General features: G+C 32.4%; 1 protein-coding gene across 1 annotated transcript; it reads left to right on the forward strand.

The window, feature by feature from the left end:
- The first annotated feature begins 4509 nt into the window (after positions 1-4509).
- On the forward strand, positions 4510-12210 carry LOC118195601 (BTB/POZ domain-containing protein KCTD12-like). Its single transcript, XM_035366937.2, has one exon. It carries the CDS (start codon positions 4714-4716, stop codon positions 5509-5511), a length of 798 nt encoding a protein of 265 aa, XP_035222828.1. The 5' UTR covers positions 4510-4713; the 3' UTR covers positions 5512-12210.
- Positions 12211-14922: the final 2712 nt, after the last annotated feature.

A 14922-nucleotide genomic window follows, 5' to 3' on the forward strand; every position in this document is an offset into this window, starting at 1 on the left:
AAGTCATCTCCGATTGCTGCAGCGTAAGAGACTACAATAGGTCTGAGGATCTCATCCCTATATCGGTGACCAGTCAGAGGTCCATCTCGAATGATGTAGAGGTCTGTGCGCCCGTCAGTGGAGATGCCACCATACAGCAACACTCCCCCACCGCCAAATCTGACACTTTCGTGCACGAACGCAGGATTATTCCTACTGCCACGGTCCCTACAGATGAAAATACGCCTATTATCAGGATGAACAGAAAAACGGGACTCGTCAGAAAAAAGAACATTGCTCCATTCATTTCTCCTCCAGTTCACATGCTCTGTTGCCCACTCCCTGCGGTCGCGACGATGCCTTGATGTTAGTCTAACACATACCATCGATCGGCGAGCATACATACCTACACCATGGAGTCGGTTTCGGACAGTCTGAGTTGAAACCGTGGTGCCAGTAGCCGAGCGAAGGTGTTGTTGGAGAAGAGTAGCATTCAGATTTCGGTGTCACCGAGTCGTTAACACTAAATAACGATCTTCATTGGGCGTTGTTGCCCGTCTACGACCTTGCCCTGGTCTTCGGCCTGCACTTCCAGTTTCTAGAAAACGGTTCCAGATCCTGGAAATCACACTTTGTGATACTCCAATGGCTTGTGCTACTTCGGCTTGAGTTTGGCCCCCTTCTAACCTACCAAAAACTCTCCAAGCTTCTAAATCGGTTAAATGACTTCGCTGAGACATCGTACTCATTGAAACAAAGCAGTCACTGAATGCCGATCATCCTTGTCTTCATTGTCTTTTGTTCAGTTGAAAGTCAAATTTCATTCGCTGCTGCTGAAGCGACGTTTTTGACGTCGAACTCAAAATTAGCATACTCCACAGTTTGAAAATCAGAAAAATTTGCATTTGTGATTCTCTTCTTCCATTTTCGGAAAAAAAAATTTCGCTTATATCTTTATTTTATATAAAACTTACAATATCCTTTAATTGTTTTGAGCAGTGTATATTATACACCTCCGTTATTCTGCACATGTGATGTGAATTCAAATATGTCCTGTCTGAATTAGAATCCCGAAAGGTTTCTGATATCAACATCTTTGAATTATTCTGCTTCTTTGGGTTAAAAAATAAGTTATTTTTTATTTATTGCCATCAGTTCTAAAGTTCCACTGAGAAAATGAACTACCAATGCTAATCGCCATATGCAATCAAAACCCGCTATAGCAAACCTGGTTTAAAATGAACGTTTTAATCCCATCCAATTTCATATTACAGTAATTTTATTTTACACTGAACTAGCAAGCCTCCAAATGCATGAAAATCAGATACAGATAATTTATCTTCGACTGAAACAATTTTAATTGCTTTCCAGGCTATTTGCACATTTTAACTGAAAATTTACTAATATGAATCGATTTACGATGTTAGGATTCATACTCCATCCATATTAAGGTAACGGAATATACTTTTACGGTACTATTCTTTTATTGTTACTCCCATTTTTTTTTATTCTAAACAAAGACTATGTAAGGCTGCTGGAATACATAGTTGTTGGAAAACTAAACACAAAATCAACATATTTTAAAGCATCATAACGGTATTTGTGATCACTGAATCAAAAAGTTTAATTCCCTGATTCCATTTAAGTTCTTTAGTTGAGCTGTCAAAAAGAATTTCGTTCAAGTCTGTAGTGGAAATTTAGAAAGTCTCGAAGTTCTAGAAGAGAAAATAGTGAACAGGTACTTATGACATTGCGGCTATGCAAGAAATTCTTCCTTTAGGAAATGGTAATTTTTTATCCTTATCAGTTTCCTTTGCTTCAGTGCTTAAAATCTTCTCCAAGTTCTTTCTGTTGAATGGGGAATTTTGCATTCCTTCGGTCTTTCGTAAGATTTTAAGGATAGTGAACGTTTTCTTGAGAGTCATACGTATCTCAGGGGAAATTATTGTGTTCTCAATGAACACTGGATAAAGCAGATAAGTGACAAAATTAGTTTTTACCTTTCATCTTATCCGGAAGGCCAAAACTTCATATAATTTTTGACCGGACTTCACTTTTCATTGGTGAACATTTTCCATATAAAAAATTCATGCGTATGATGAGCTGTAAATGTAAAACCTTCTACATTGAAGATATGGGGAGCATTATTAAAAAAATACAGAATGGAATTAGCCAGATCTATACCTGCCGAGAATACAGTTTATCGACATCTACAGTTAGTACCATGTGAAATAAGTAGCCTGGAATAAGGCATTAAACCCTGACATTTGCTTTGGAGCTCTAAAAACTTAACTTTTATATATTTGTAGCCCTCAGTTTGTAGAGTCATTAGGATTTTTTTAGAGGCAGAAAAGATGAAAAATTAGCAACCGCCTTCGCCGGGAATCGAACCACGGATCTCTGGAATACCGGCCCAGCGTGCAGAACCACTACACCACGAAGGACGCTAGGAAAGTGGGAGAAATACCTTATATACTTCCCTTTTTAAAGGGCGACTAGGATTTTAGGGGACGTAGTCGCCAAATCCTGGGTGCGGAGAATCATCATCCACAACCCTTTTAGTTCGAGCGCCACTTGTAGAGTCATTTGGATTTTTTTGGAAGCCAGAGAGATGAAAAATTAGCAACCGCCTTCGCCGGGAATCGAACCAAGGACCTCTGGAATACCGGCCCAGTGTGCAGAACCACTACACCACGAAGGACGCTAGGAAAGTGGGAGAAATACCTTATAAGTTTACCATGTGTGATATGGACACGAGCCAGTTTCTCTTCAAAAGCCATCCGTGAAGGCATCCCTCCCGTTATGACAGATAGTATTCGTTTGCTTTACCACAATCAAATAGCTTAACCTAACCTAATTCATGCAGCCAGCATTTTCTTCTGTACATATTCATTGGTGCTGGCTCTCCGCCACCGGTGGGCACTGCAGTTTCAGCGAAAAATTATTAGTCGCTGGGTTAGTCGTTTTCCAATTAGAAAGGCCGTGTTGCTTTGACACGCTGTAGGACTTTCCAATGCCTTTTTGACTTTCTTGCACAAAGTAAGGGAAGTATTGTAATCGCAAAAGATTTCGGGTATCATACTTCAACGGAAATATCCCTTTCGACCGTTCCCGAATTCATTTAGATGATTTTTATTTATTTTTTTTTTTTTTTGTGTGAAGTGCGAAGAGAATAAAGGACTGTTTTTTTCAAAACAGATTGTAAAGTTGTTTTGAAATGGATTCAAAACGGATTTTTTTGTGACGTCTGTATATATGCATGAGTATATACGCATAACTCAGAAACGATTAGCCGCAGAAAGGTGAAATTTTGTATATGGGATTGCTATAATATCCAGTTGTGCACCTCCCTTTTTTATTCCAATCAGCAATACAAAACGTAACTATATATATATATACCAACCAATTATCCAGCATAAAAGTCCTTACCCGATATTTATTTTCGCAGTCGTTGGTCGTAACCATATACTTCTTATTACAGAAGTGTTTAAATCCAAAATCTGCATTTTTTTTGTCAGTTTCAACTTGCTTGAAGATCAGTTACTTAAATTAGAATAAATCGAGGAAATAAGTTTAAATGAAGTGCAGTAAAAAATGCGTATAATTTAATAGGCTGTACAATGAAGTCGTGGTGTCCGTATCAGATATTTCATTAATACATCTGAAACATTGCGAGTTTTCCAGCCCAAATATTTCCCAGTGTTTGAAGATATTTATAAAAGCATTGAATTTTTTTCTGTTTCTCAATAAAAAAGGTTTGTTTTATTGTGCAATGTCATCATTTTAATTGTTTTTTAAAGACTGTGTTTCTTTAAATTTGAAATTATTCAGCGACTCTCTGTTACTCCTTGATTTCTGCATTTGCTAAAACAAAATAAATTTCATGTTACTACTATTAGTTTTGTTCACTGAATATGGCGCCGTTCATGAATTATTTCCGTCTACAAATTCATTATTCCGTCTACAAATTCATTATAGTTCATTATTGGAAACTGTATTAAGAATTACAAGAAATATACATATGCCATTTATGAAAAAGGATACTTAAAGAGTTTTCCTAGAGGATTCATAGTACTATTGCTCATGAAGGAAACCGTGAAACAATTCTTAGAGCTAATTTCAGCCAATAGTAGAATCCATGCCAGCCAACTATTATTTATTCACTCTGCCTTTGGAAGACCTTCTATGCAAAGAATATAAAATTTTATATAAAATTTATAGTTTTAATGTTAAAAAGGTTGAAATTTTAGCCTTTGCCCTTAAACGTCTTTCTGAAACAATAAAATTTCTAATACACTCGCTGATAAATAAATTTAGTTTTATTAGTAATCGTTTAATCATTATAATAAATTTTTATCATAAATTAAATCATATATTTTAACAAGGAGCAAACGTTGATCGAAAATGAGGTGCTATTGTGGTATCAAACGATATCACCAGATGGCAGTATCAACTCAGTTCTCCGTATATCGATTTTTCCGAAATACTCTCTTCATAAATAAAGGGGGAGAGAGAGAAACGAATGATCCACTGAATCTGGAACCGTACAGCCCAATGCATCGCCGGGAATGCTTCAGCATCTGTTGAACATTCCTTCACATCAGGAGTCTCCGTTTTCCCCTCCCAACAGATCTCTTGACTAAATACGGAGGGGAGCGATTCGTAACTTTGCAAGGGGAGCAAATCTTTTTACACAACAAAGAAACAAGCGGGTTTTTTTGGTAGATACCAGAAATGGCGACTAGCACTGAAGAAGGGGATGAATCTGAATTTCCCCCAGTGATAGAGCTAAACGTTGGTGGAGTCTTCTATACCACATCCCTTGCAACTTTGACAAGAGAATCCAACTCTTTGCTTGCACAAATTTTTGGCGGGACAATTTCATCTGGCCCGTACCGAGATTCAAAAGGCAAGTTTTTCGTAGATAGGGACGGAGTGCTGTTCCGATACATCTTAGACTATCTAAGGGATCAGAAAATCGTCTTGCCGGAAAATTTCCACGAGAGAAGGAGACTAAGACATGAAGCCGAATATTTTAATCTTCCTGGTCTCATAGCCAAACTCGATGCCATTCCGGCTGTCAACTTACCTTTGATTTCAAACGCTGTCCGTTTTTCTCCGACACCTGCCCTTTCTGGAGCTCCAACAGGCCCTGCAGGGTACATCATCATCGGGTACCGTGGTACTTTTGCTTTTGGTAGGGATGGTTTGGCTGATGTAAAATTTCGAAAGTTAACTCGAATCCTTGTTAGTGGCCGTGTGAATCTGTGTCGAGAAGTGTTTGGCGAAACGCTTAATGAGAGTCGTGATCCAGACCGAGGCAGTGATTGTCGATACTCTGCTCGTTTTTTTCTTAAGCACAACTTTCTCGAACAGGCTTTCGACATGTTACAAGAAGCTGGTTTTAGATGCGTAGCCGCAGCTGGTTCCGGTACTTCCTGTGGAGGAGTTGGCGAGCCAATGAAACCAGGCATGGATAGTGAAGAGAACAGGTGGAATCACTACAATGAGTTCATTTTCACGAGACCATGAACAAGCACCAAAGCCATTAAAATAATTAACTAGAGACTAATCCGCCGCTATGTTGCCCCTAAATTTCTCCCATCCCCTCTGACAACCGTGTATAAACATACATTTTGTATAAGCCAGTGTTCGCCGATATGCGTAATTAATGTCCATATGGAAATCTGTTTGTTTCTAAGTGAATGTCAAATGTCATTCCAGCTATTCAAGTCATCTGAGACTGTCACATAATTAATTATTAAACAAGATTCGAATTTAAATTTTATGCTTTTCCTGATAAACAAGGAGAAGTGAAACAGTGGGAAATCTCAAAGACGAAACCAAACCAAAATTGAAAATGCGCAACATTTCAAAGGTTTTGTAAGTTATTATTTATGCTACATTTTCAAAAATCAACAAATTTTCTTTAAGTATCTCAGTCTGTATGTTATCATTTTATATTTAATATTTGGAACAAATATTTCATTGCAGACGTTCATACAGGTTAGCTCAATTTGACTTTATATTTTCGTGGTAACTTTGAATATATTTATACAGAATTATACATGCAGTTATTTATATGAAACTTTAGCTAGTAACATTTATGTACTTGTTTTCTCACGTTGTGTAGAAAAACCTTTAAGAATATTATTAACAGTTTTATTATATAACATACCATATATACATATATATGCATATACATATATTTATATAGGTATATTAAAATGTATACTAAAATATTTTTAAGCTTGAAGTTGTTTTGCAATTTTTGTGCAAAATTTAGCTATTGTAATCTTATTATTTATTCAGCTTGTACTTAAATATAAAAATGAGTAAATATTATTCCATCTTTTACACTGAATTTTGAAATCATTTTTAGTCTTCTAACCCATTCCCTTAGGCCGGCGAACACTGGTCGCAGTTTTCTCAGAATTAGTGATCATAAAATGCCGTTGTTTTTATAAGAATGAGCTAACTGAGTAAGACTCACAACTGAAACTTTTATGAGATAACTCTTCAATTTTTGAATTTGTTGGATATTGCAAGAAATGGAGTGACCTGTAGAAATTTTTGTCTTTTATACAGACATCAAACGCTTACACAATACAAAAACTCTTAGTCAAATCTCTGAACGTATCTAGGAAATTGAACCGAATTTAAACGCATGAAGAACTGTGTTTATTTTTATATCAATATATTCAGCTCATATTTGGTTTAAGAGCTTTGAAGTCGGATGATAAACGGATATTTGAAATAAAGAAATTTATTGCTGTTAAGAATATAAAAAATTACGTGATTCTGGGCTTAAGCCACGGATTGTTCCAAACGGAAAACTCTAATCGTGAAGTCAACAGGTCTCACTGAAAGCGTTTTTGACACTGATGAACAAATTTTCACAATTCCAGTTTTAAATCTTTTAATAGGTTAAGTCCTAAGGTTAATAGAAGATATAATCAGTATTAAGCAGATGTAATGTTGCGAAGTTGTGAACTTGTTAATTAAAATATTTCTCTAGAAACTGAGTAGCTTATAGTTCGATGCCAGTTTGTATGCCTATGTGCTGTTGTTCTGCTTGATGTGGCTGCTCTTTTGTGAATTTGCTCTTAGCAACTTTCTTAAATTTATGAACTTTATCACCTAAGATTTCTTTATCTGTTAAATACTTTTGACCTTATGACAAAGTTTCTTTAAAAAACTAAGCGCTGTATAATTTTATTTAATTTAGAATTCATTAGTTAGGACTGGATTATTTTAAAAATGTTAATAAATTTCTTTTGGCTACTTCTAGAATAATGAACGCTTTTCTAATGCAGAATAATGCTGTGCAACTTCTAAAATCATATCAAAGATTTTATTCTTTATTTGTTCCTTTTAAACTTGCTTGGAAAATCACCTGCTACTGAATGTGCGAAAGTGATTTTGTATATGAATAAGTGAAAACGATATGTCACTCCATTTTACTATAAATAACAGTGAGCTATTTAATGTGTGTAAATTAAGTAATATTTACAATGTGCTTAAATTACTTTATTCATAAATGAAAAATGTGAAAACCATACATATCTATATCTATGCCTAAAACATACATCACATATGTTCTCTATAATAGGTATAGATATGTAATTATATACATATTTAGAGTTGTTGATTGTTAACTTCTTTACATTTTTGAAACGCTGATCGTTGTGTAAAACAGGATTGCTTATTAAGGTTGCGACCTATGGTAGCGCGTAATGCTCACAGCAGCCACATTAGTGAATGCATTTCATTTTGAATTCTAAAATGCTGAACAGCGTATGAATTAGAAATTATATGCCAGTGGAAAGCAGGCGAAGATGTGTTTTTTAAATTCAAGTAAAGGGCAAGCAGTTAATCTGACAACTCAGGTAATGAGCAAGCAGTAAATTAAAGCAAAACAATCGAGATCTATACCAAAGGTAGGGGAGGGCTTTCTAAAGAAGTCTACATTGTATTCACTTTGGAAACAGCAGCCTACTGTTGCAGATTACTGTTTTGCAGACCAGGTCAGTATTGGAAATAGGTCATCAGGTATGCCAGTAAATAATTTTGAGGAACCTGATTGTAAAGCTATAATAAAAATAAAATTTCATCAATTTAAAATATATTAAACAAAATTTTAAATATGTTATCTTGGTTCAATATTTTAAACAATTTGAATAATGCAACATTCCTCACAACGATTACATTTGCTAATTTTATTGAGCAGAGAAGGAAGATTTAATTGCTGCAGGATTTGCATTCTTTTTAAAAACTTTTCACGTTAAAGAATTTCACATATACTACTGTTCCTGAGTAAACTGCAAAACCTACCACTCATGTTTTGCAGAGAATCAAATCCTGATCCAATTATATTCCACTGATTTTGAATACTCTATTTAAATTTCAAAGACTTGAATTTTTTTATTTTTTCTATTGGCACGATCTAATGATATTGAACATAGAAAGTAGTGGCGTGGCCTATTACTTTAGGAAAGATGGGATTATCTATTGAGTATTTAATGCAAACTTGGATTATTTTTACATCTGATGACATGATTTAAATGAACATTTAGATTACTGGCGTGGCGTGGTACTTTAGAAAAGACAGGATTATTTATTTAAAGAGAAAACTATTATAATCTAAGTTTGCATTTATATTTTCCTTTGCTTCTTTGAATTTATTGATCAAAATGTAACACTAATTTGAGGATTGGCTTGACAGTGAGTGTTTTTTTAAAACGGTTTAACAAACGTTTTTCTCTTATACAGTCGTTGGAAACTTCGAAGTCGAAGTCGCTAATGCCATATTTACATAATGTGAAATACATAATTTTAATGCCTAACTATTATTTATAAGCCTTTAATGTTAATGAATTCTTATTCGATATTTATTTGAGATTATAAGTTAAGGGATATAGTTTATTTGAGATATAGTTTAAAGGAATCAAAAAGAAATATATTTAAATTTTCAAGTGTTTCCTAAGTTTTGCTTTTATTTCATGACTGTGTTGGGGAGATAAATATTTAAAAAATATTAAAAGCAAGGTTCTGTATGTTATGAGACTTACAGAAATGCATAAAGCTACATGGTTTTAATATTTTTTACTTTTTGCATATAAAATGCTTATTTAATTAAATATATCATGGTTTCTCAAGTGAATTAAAAAGTCAAATCTGTGTATCTTAGATAATCTCAGAAAAGCTTATAATTTAGAAAGGAACTTTTTTCGCTTATGATGACATTTTGAAAATCTACATAAATTTAGAATACTTTAAATATGTAAATTATAACTAAACTTACCCTCACTAATGTTCATTAGCAACATGTATACGAACAAAAGAAGTATTTTTATTAATTGTTAGGTTTTGTTTATGGTGTTGAACGGTTGTGAAAATTCTTTGTTTGGTTATGCAGTGGTTACAGATAACAAAAGACTTGTTTCAAAAACTCTAAGGACATCTTAAATCATATCACTAATTAAAAAAGTTATTTGTTATTATTTTATTATAATTGTGATATCCGATGTTATGAATATTATTTCAACTGTTGGTTTTCAAAGAATTCTGAACAATAAATTGGCAATTGTGAATTTTGAATGTTGCATCATACTAAGTTAGTACAATTAAATTCACTAACGTGGCTTCTTCTTTCTTTATTTACTTAGAATAAGCAGCCCATTGTATTATATAACGATGAGTGAAGAGTAAATATAGCCAATGACATGTCAATTTTGTGTAAACAAGTGATAATTATGTATAGTGTTGTGAACCTAACCAAAAGTAATTTCACACCGAATTCATGTGACTTTATAAGCTTTGTGTGAGTCTTCTATCAATTGTTAAAGTTTTATTCACTGATTTAAATCTGTCATATAGAGCTGGTCTGCAACTGATTTTGATTAATCGAAATCATGTAGATTTTGAAAGTTTATTTTCTATTATCAATTCGTGAAGTTGTCGTTATTAATTATACTAATAAATTGAGATTTGAATTTTAAAATATATCAGAGATATTGAGAATCAATTAAATTTAACACATATTTGCATAATAATTACACTGATCAGCAACTGCTAGTGAAAGGTATCTACAAATTGCGAATCTGCGAGAAGAATAAAAATTTCTTTAGCAACTAGTTGGAATATCGAAAATTAGACAATTAATGTTAATGACTAATGACGAGTTAAGATTAACGAAGAGTTTTAAGTTTAAATAATGAGAGTATTCTTGAAATGATTTGTTTCAATTTACAGAGTCGAATAAAGTTATCAGAAAATGTTTTCGTAGTTACTAAGGATGAAAAATCTATGTAGAAGCCCCGCTTGCAAGAAATTATGAATATTATTCACAATTAAACTTGATATATTAATTATTATTGAAAAAAGCATGTTACTAATACAAAGTAGGATTTAAGACATATATTAATTAAAATTCACAAATTATCGGCATCTTATCAATAAAACAGAGAAATTTTTAGGAAAGTTAAAAGAATAGTATTTAACCTCAAGATCTAAACCTTTAAAACAATATCTTCATATAATGGGTAATTGCATGCAAACTATATTTAACATTTTTGTCTTATTCTATGAAATGCACATTTTTTTCTGGTATAACATTAATGTCCGTTCGTTTTGCAATGAAGGATATTGCTTAATACGCTTTTAGTTCTTAATCTTTAGGAAAAAATCTGTAATGCAATTTAATGGATCTAAAAATATCTTATACCTTTTTAGAAATGCTTAACTTAAGTTCTGAAATATGAAATTTACTTAAACTAAATTTGGAAGAACTATAAACATGCAATTTATATTAGTTTTGTTACCTTCTTAATACTTGTCCGCTTTTTATGGTTACTTAAACTAGCAATAATAAGAAAGGAATCACATCTCATAAAATCAGGTAGTACCCCCCCCAAAAAAAGTGATTATGTTGGTTATTTATTTTAAATGAAAAATGTGATTTATTGGAATGAGTATATATTATTTATCTATTAGCTTTTTTATGGTCTCTTATTTAAAATTTTACAGACGCATAAATGCATAAATTATTACCTTCCAATTATAACAAAAGACAAAGGCAAAATTAATAGATTTCTAGGTATATTTCTAGACATATATGAGAAAGAGATGCAATCAGAGGACTGCAAAGAAATAATAATCAGTTGCATATGAAGGATTTGCTACTTTATGATGAAATTTTATATAAGATTTTGCAAACTTTTAAGCAAAAAGCAACTTTAAATATTATTTTATTAGAGAAGCATTTTAATACGTAATAGATTTTGCTTTTTCAAGCGCTCTTCCGTGAAAATACAGAAAATATCAAAAGAAGCTTTAAATAGAATACGAGAGCGCAATTTTTAGAAATATCGTTAATATATAATATTTTTCTCAAAATTTAATGTTCAGATTATTGCATGTTGTTCAAGAAAATGTATCTGTAATATGCAATATGATAAAAAAATGCAACTGGGCGAGGGAAAACATTCTGAGTAAAGCTAATCTTTCTTAATAACTTCTGTATTTCAGCATATCAAAAAGCTATCCATTACCTAATACATATTTTTTAAACATCTGTAGTAGATTAAAAAACATCACATCGCAATCAAATAAAAATATCTTCTACTACAGTAGGTAAAATATTTTCATTGTAGATGGACAATTTAAAAATAATTTTTGTCTCACTTAGGTTTGTTTAGTTGAAAATATTATTGAACTTTGTATTATTGAAAGTAATGTGAAATTAAATTTATACTAAAAATAATCGGATTATTTAAATGAACTTTTAATGCTTTAATTACTTTTAAAGAAGCGATTCATTTAAATTTGTTAGTGTCCTAACTTAGAACACAGGCCATAGGCAGTTCTAACTCTATATTTTAAAGCTTTGAATCTTGAGATCGTGATGTGGATTTCAATTGAAATTATTTCATCTTAGTCAAGACTAAGATTTTGATTTAAAAGAGCAAATAATCGAAAGCTGTAATGAACTGAAATAAATATACTATTGCAGCAATTTTGAGCTGCAGGAAAATAAGTAAACTGTTATTTGTAACTACGAGAATTTCGTACTTTTGTTTAGTCAGAATCTGTAATGGTCCAGTTCTATTTATGAAATAAGTTTTGCACTTTGTACCAAAATTTCATTCTTTTCTAAACATATTGATGTTGGATTCATTTAGTACTTATGTGCACGATATGCAATAAAGCATTAAACATTTATGTTTTAAATTTAGTGTTTTGTTTTTCCTTGACGTTTTTCAGTGCTTGAAAACTAAACAAAGAGCAACAGATTGAAGGAAGATAATGTAAAATTAATCAGAACTATCAGATTAAGGACATATAGTTATGTCTTTTTAACATGACCACTTGTATCGTGATTCTCAAAATTATAAGCAAAATATTTCTCTTATTTTCCTCGTGTGCTTTGAAAATATGTAAGTTAAAAGTAGAATTTGCTTTACTGATACCATTTGATTTTTATTTTATTATTTCCAAGACAACAAAAATTGAAATTTGAAAATATAAAGCATACTTCAGACTAATATTTCATTAACAAAATTTAGGTAGCTAAATTATGTGATTACTTATTTTAGATGGGGATTTAATTTATGCATAAAGCAAAGATTAAATTATCACTGGTAAAATACGAGATACCTGCGTTACAAACAAGAAAGAATAAGTGACAGCAGAAAGGAAATATCATTATTAAAATAGTTAATTTACATTTTTATTTCAGATTTAGTGTTTTGTGTATGCTATGAATTATATTTTAGATTTTAGATTTTGAGTTCTAAAAAGCCAGTTTTATGTGAATGTCTGTGTGGTATACGTATTGGTTTGTATTTGATTCCTCTAATTGCAATATGATGGTAGTTAAAAACAAAAAGTACAAATTATTTATAAATAATTAATCTCTAGAACACTATACCCAGTTATCAAATGGAAGTATGATAGGACAGTATCTAAATGCATTTTATGTTCGCTTCTTTTGAGAAGCATTCATAATTATTAAACACTAAATTGTAGATTCCTACAAAGACGAATCACTTCTCTGACTGAAGCATTCTCTTGTAAGTATCACCAACTGAGTCCATTATCCACACAATCATTATCATCTTATTTACCTAATAAGACTTATTACTGCTCTATTGAACTGAGATTTAATGACTTAATTCCATTTTCACTTTTTAAAACAGTTCTAACGACATTTAATAAACCTATAAAAACGAGTTTTGTTTCAAGTTAGCTCGTCAAGCTAGAGCCATAAAATAGCAGAAGGAGACTTCAAAATATGGTTCTTCTTCAAAATATGATTTGAATGCAAACATATTACAGATTAGAAATGGCTTGATTTATTTATTTAAGACGTGAACAAGTATTAAAATTAGGGACAGCATCTTCCATCTTATAACATAATATCTGCAGAGTCTGCAACAGATTAGCTATTAGTACATTCAAATGGCTTATAAAAGAATTAGCATTCATTTCTTTCTCGTTTCAATGTTCGTTAATTAATTGTGTCTTACTGAGCAGCAAAACATAGCACGAAGATAAATAAATAAATTAATCAATTCAAAATCTAATCGTATTTTTCTCTTCAAAGTGTTGTCAATGAAACCTTATTTTTAAGAATTTCTGAAAGCTAGATCACTAATTTATTTTTAGTCTAAGATCACGGACTAGTGGTTGAGTGGTTAAAAGACCTGAATACTAGAAGTTAGACTCAGGGTTAGATCTCAAGCGAACAGACTGGCGGCATGGTTGGTTTCGTAGTTTCCCCTTGTGTAACGTGAATATGAGACAGTTAACCTTAGAAAGTTCTCTTTAGGCAGATATTCCATCTGTGTTTTACCATAATCAAATAACCTAACCTTATATTATGGATTAGACTCAGTCACTGCAAAGCCCATTAAGGCTATCTGCCTAAGGAAAAGGATGGCTTCGGGGAGGACTCGCGAAGGAAAATGCATTCGTATTCACGAAAGGGCCCGTAGAGCTAACCTGTTCAAAAAGGATTTAACCCAGTTTAACATACTAGTGTTCAGGGTTTTTATCCACTTGATTACTAGTGAGATTAGTTCGTGGAATTTTACGTTTGTGACATTAAACATTAATGGATAAAACCAAGGGTTTTAAAATATGAGTTGATTTAGTGAATCCAGTGTAAATTATTAGACTGCGGACAAGATTAGAACTGCGAAATTATTAGACTTTTAATATGCTTAAGCAAGTGATATGATCAAGTGATTGATGTACTATTGATGACTCTTTGCTTACATTAAATTCCGCTTACATGTAGCAGATTGGCATTTTCTGAAGTTACGAGTAATGTTTTATTAACATTTAGTTAAATATTGAATGCAGTGTTAACACATACAGGTGCCACACAGAATACGGAGAGGTGATAAGCATTGAGCGTACAAACAAGCTTTTGCTTTTATATGAGAGCTCATAATATTTTTCAGACGAACACTGAAGAATGGGCATTACAAAGTGAGTTTAATGTTTAACAGAATATTTGCCAGGGCAGGCACACTACATCATGTTTCTTCTGCATCAAAAACATCATCTCATCTTCTTCTGTCCCACTTTGCTTCACTGGCGAAAATTAGATATATCGAATAGCATCCGTGAGACACACAGCTGATTACAACCGTATCACATAGATTAAAAAGCACAATGATGAACAAGTTTTTATTTTTATTTTTTATCTCATATTAGACTATAAGATCTGGCCTTCTTAGCTAGCGTACAATTAGATCAGAACTTTGAAAAACAACTTGTAAATTTTTCCTGTGTCTTATATAGACCACAAGAGAGGGAAAGGGTGTAAAGCATCCTTTTGTTAACCCAAATAAAGTTTAACAGACAGCAACAATCGTGCTTGCAGAAGCCGATAACTTTGGATTTAAATCAAAGATAATGGATAAACTAAAATTA

This window comes from Stegodyphus dumicola, chromosome X1 (genome assembly GCF_044657685.1).
Source record: "Stegodyphus dumicola isolate Sdum_Otavi_A_Nest chromosome X1, ASM4465768v1".
In the NCBI taxonomy this organism is placed as follows: domain Eukaryota; kingdom Metazoa; phylum Arthropoda; class Arachnida; order Araneae; family Eresidae; genus Stegodyphus; species Stegodyphus dumicola.

Bases quoted from the DNA above. Each gene is read 5' to 3' on its own strand.
- LOC118195601 (XM_035366937.2), top strand. From the start codon at position 4,714: ATGGCGACTAGCACTGAAGAAGGGGATGAATCTGAATTTCCCCCAGTG.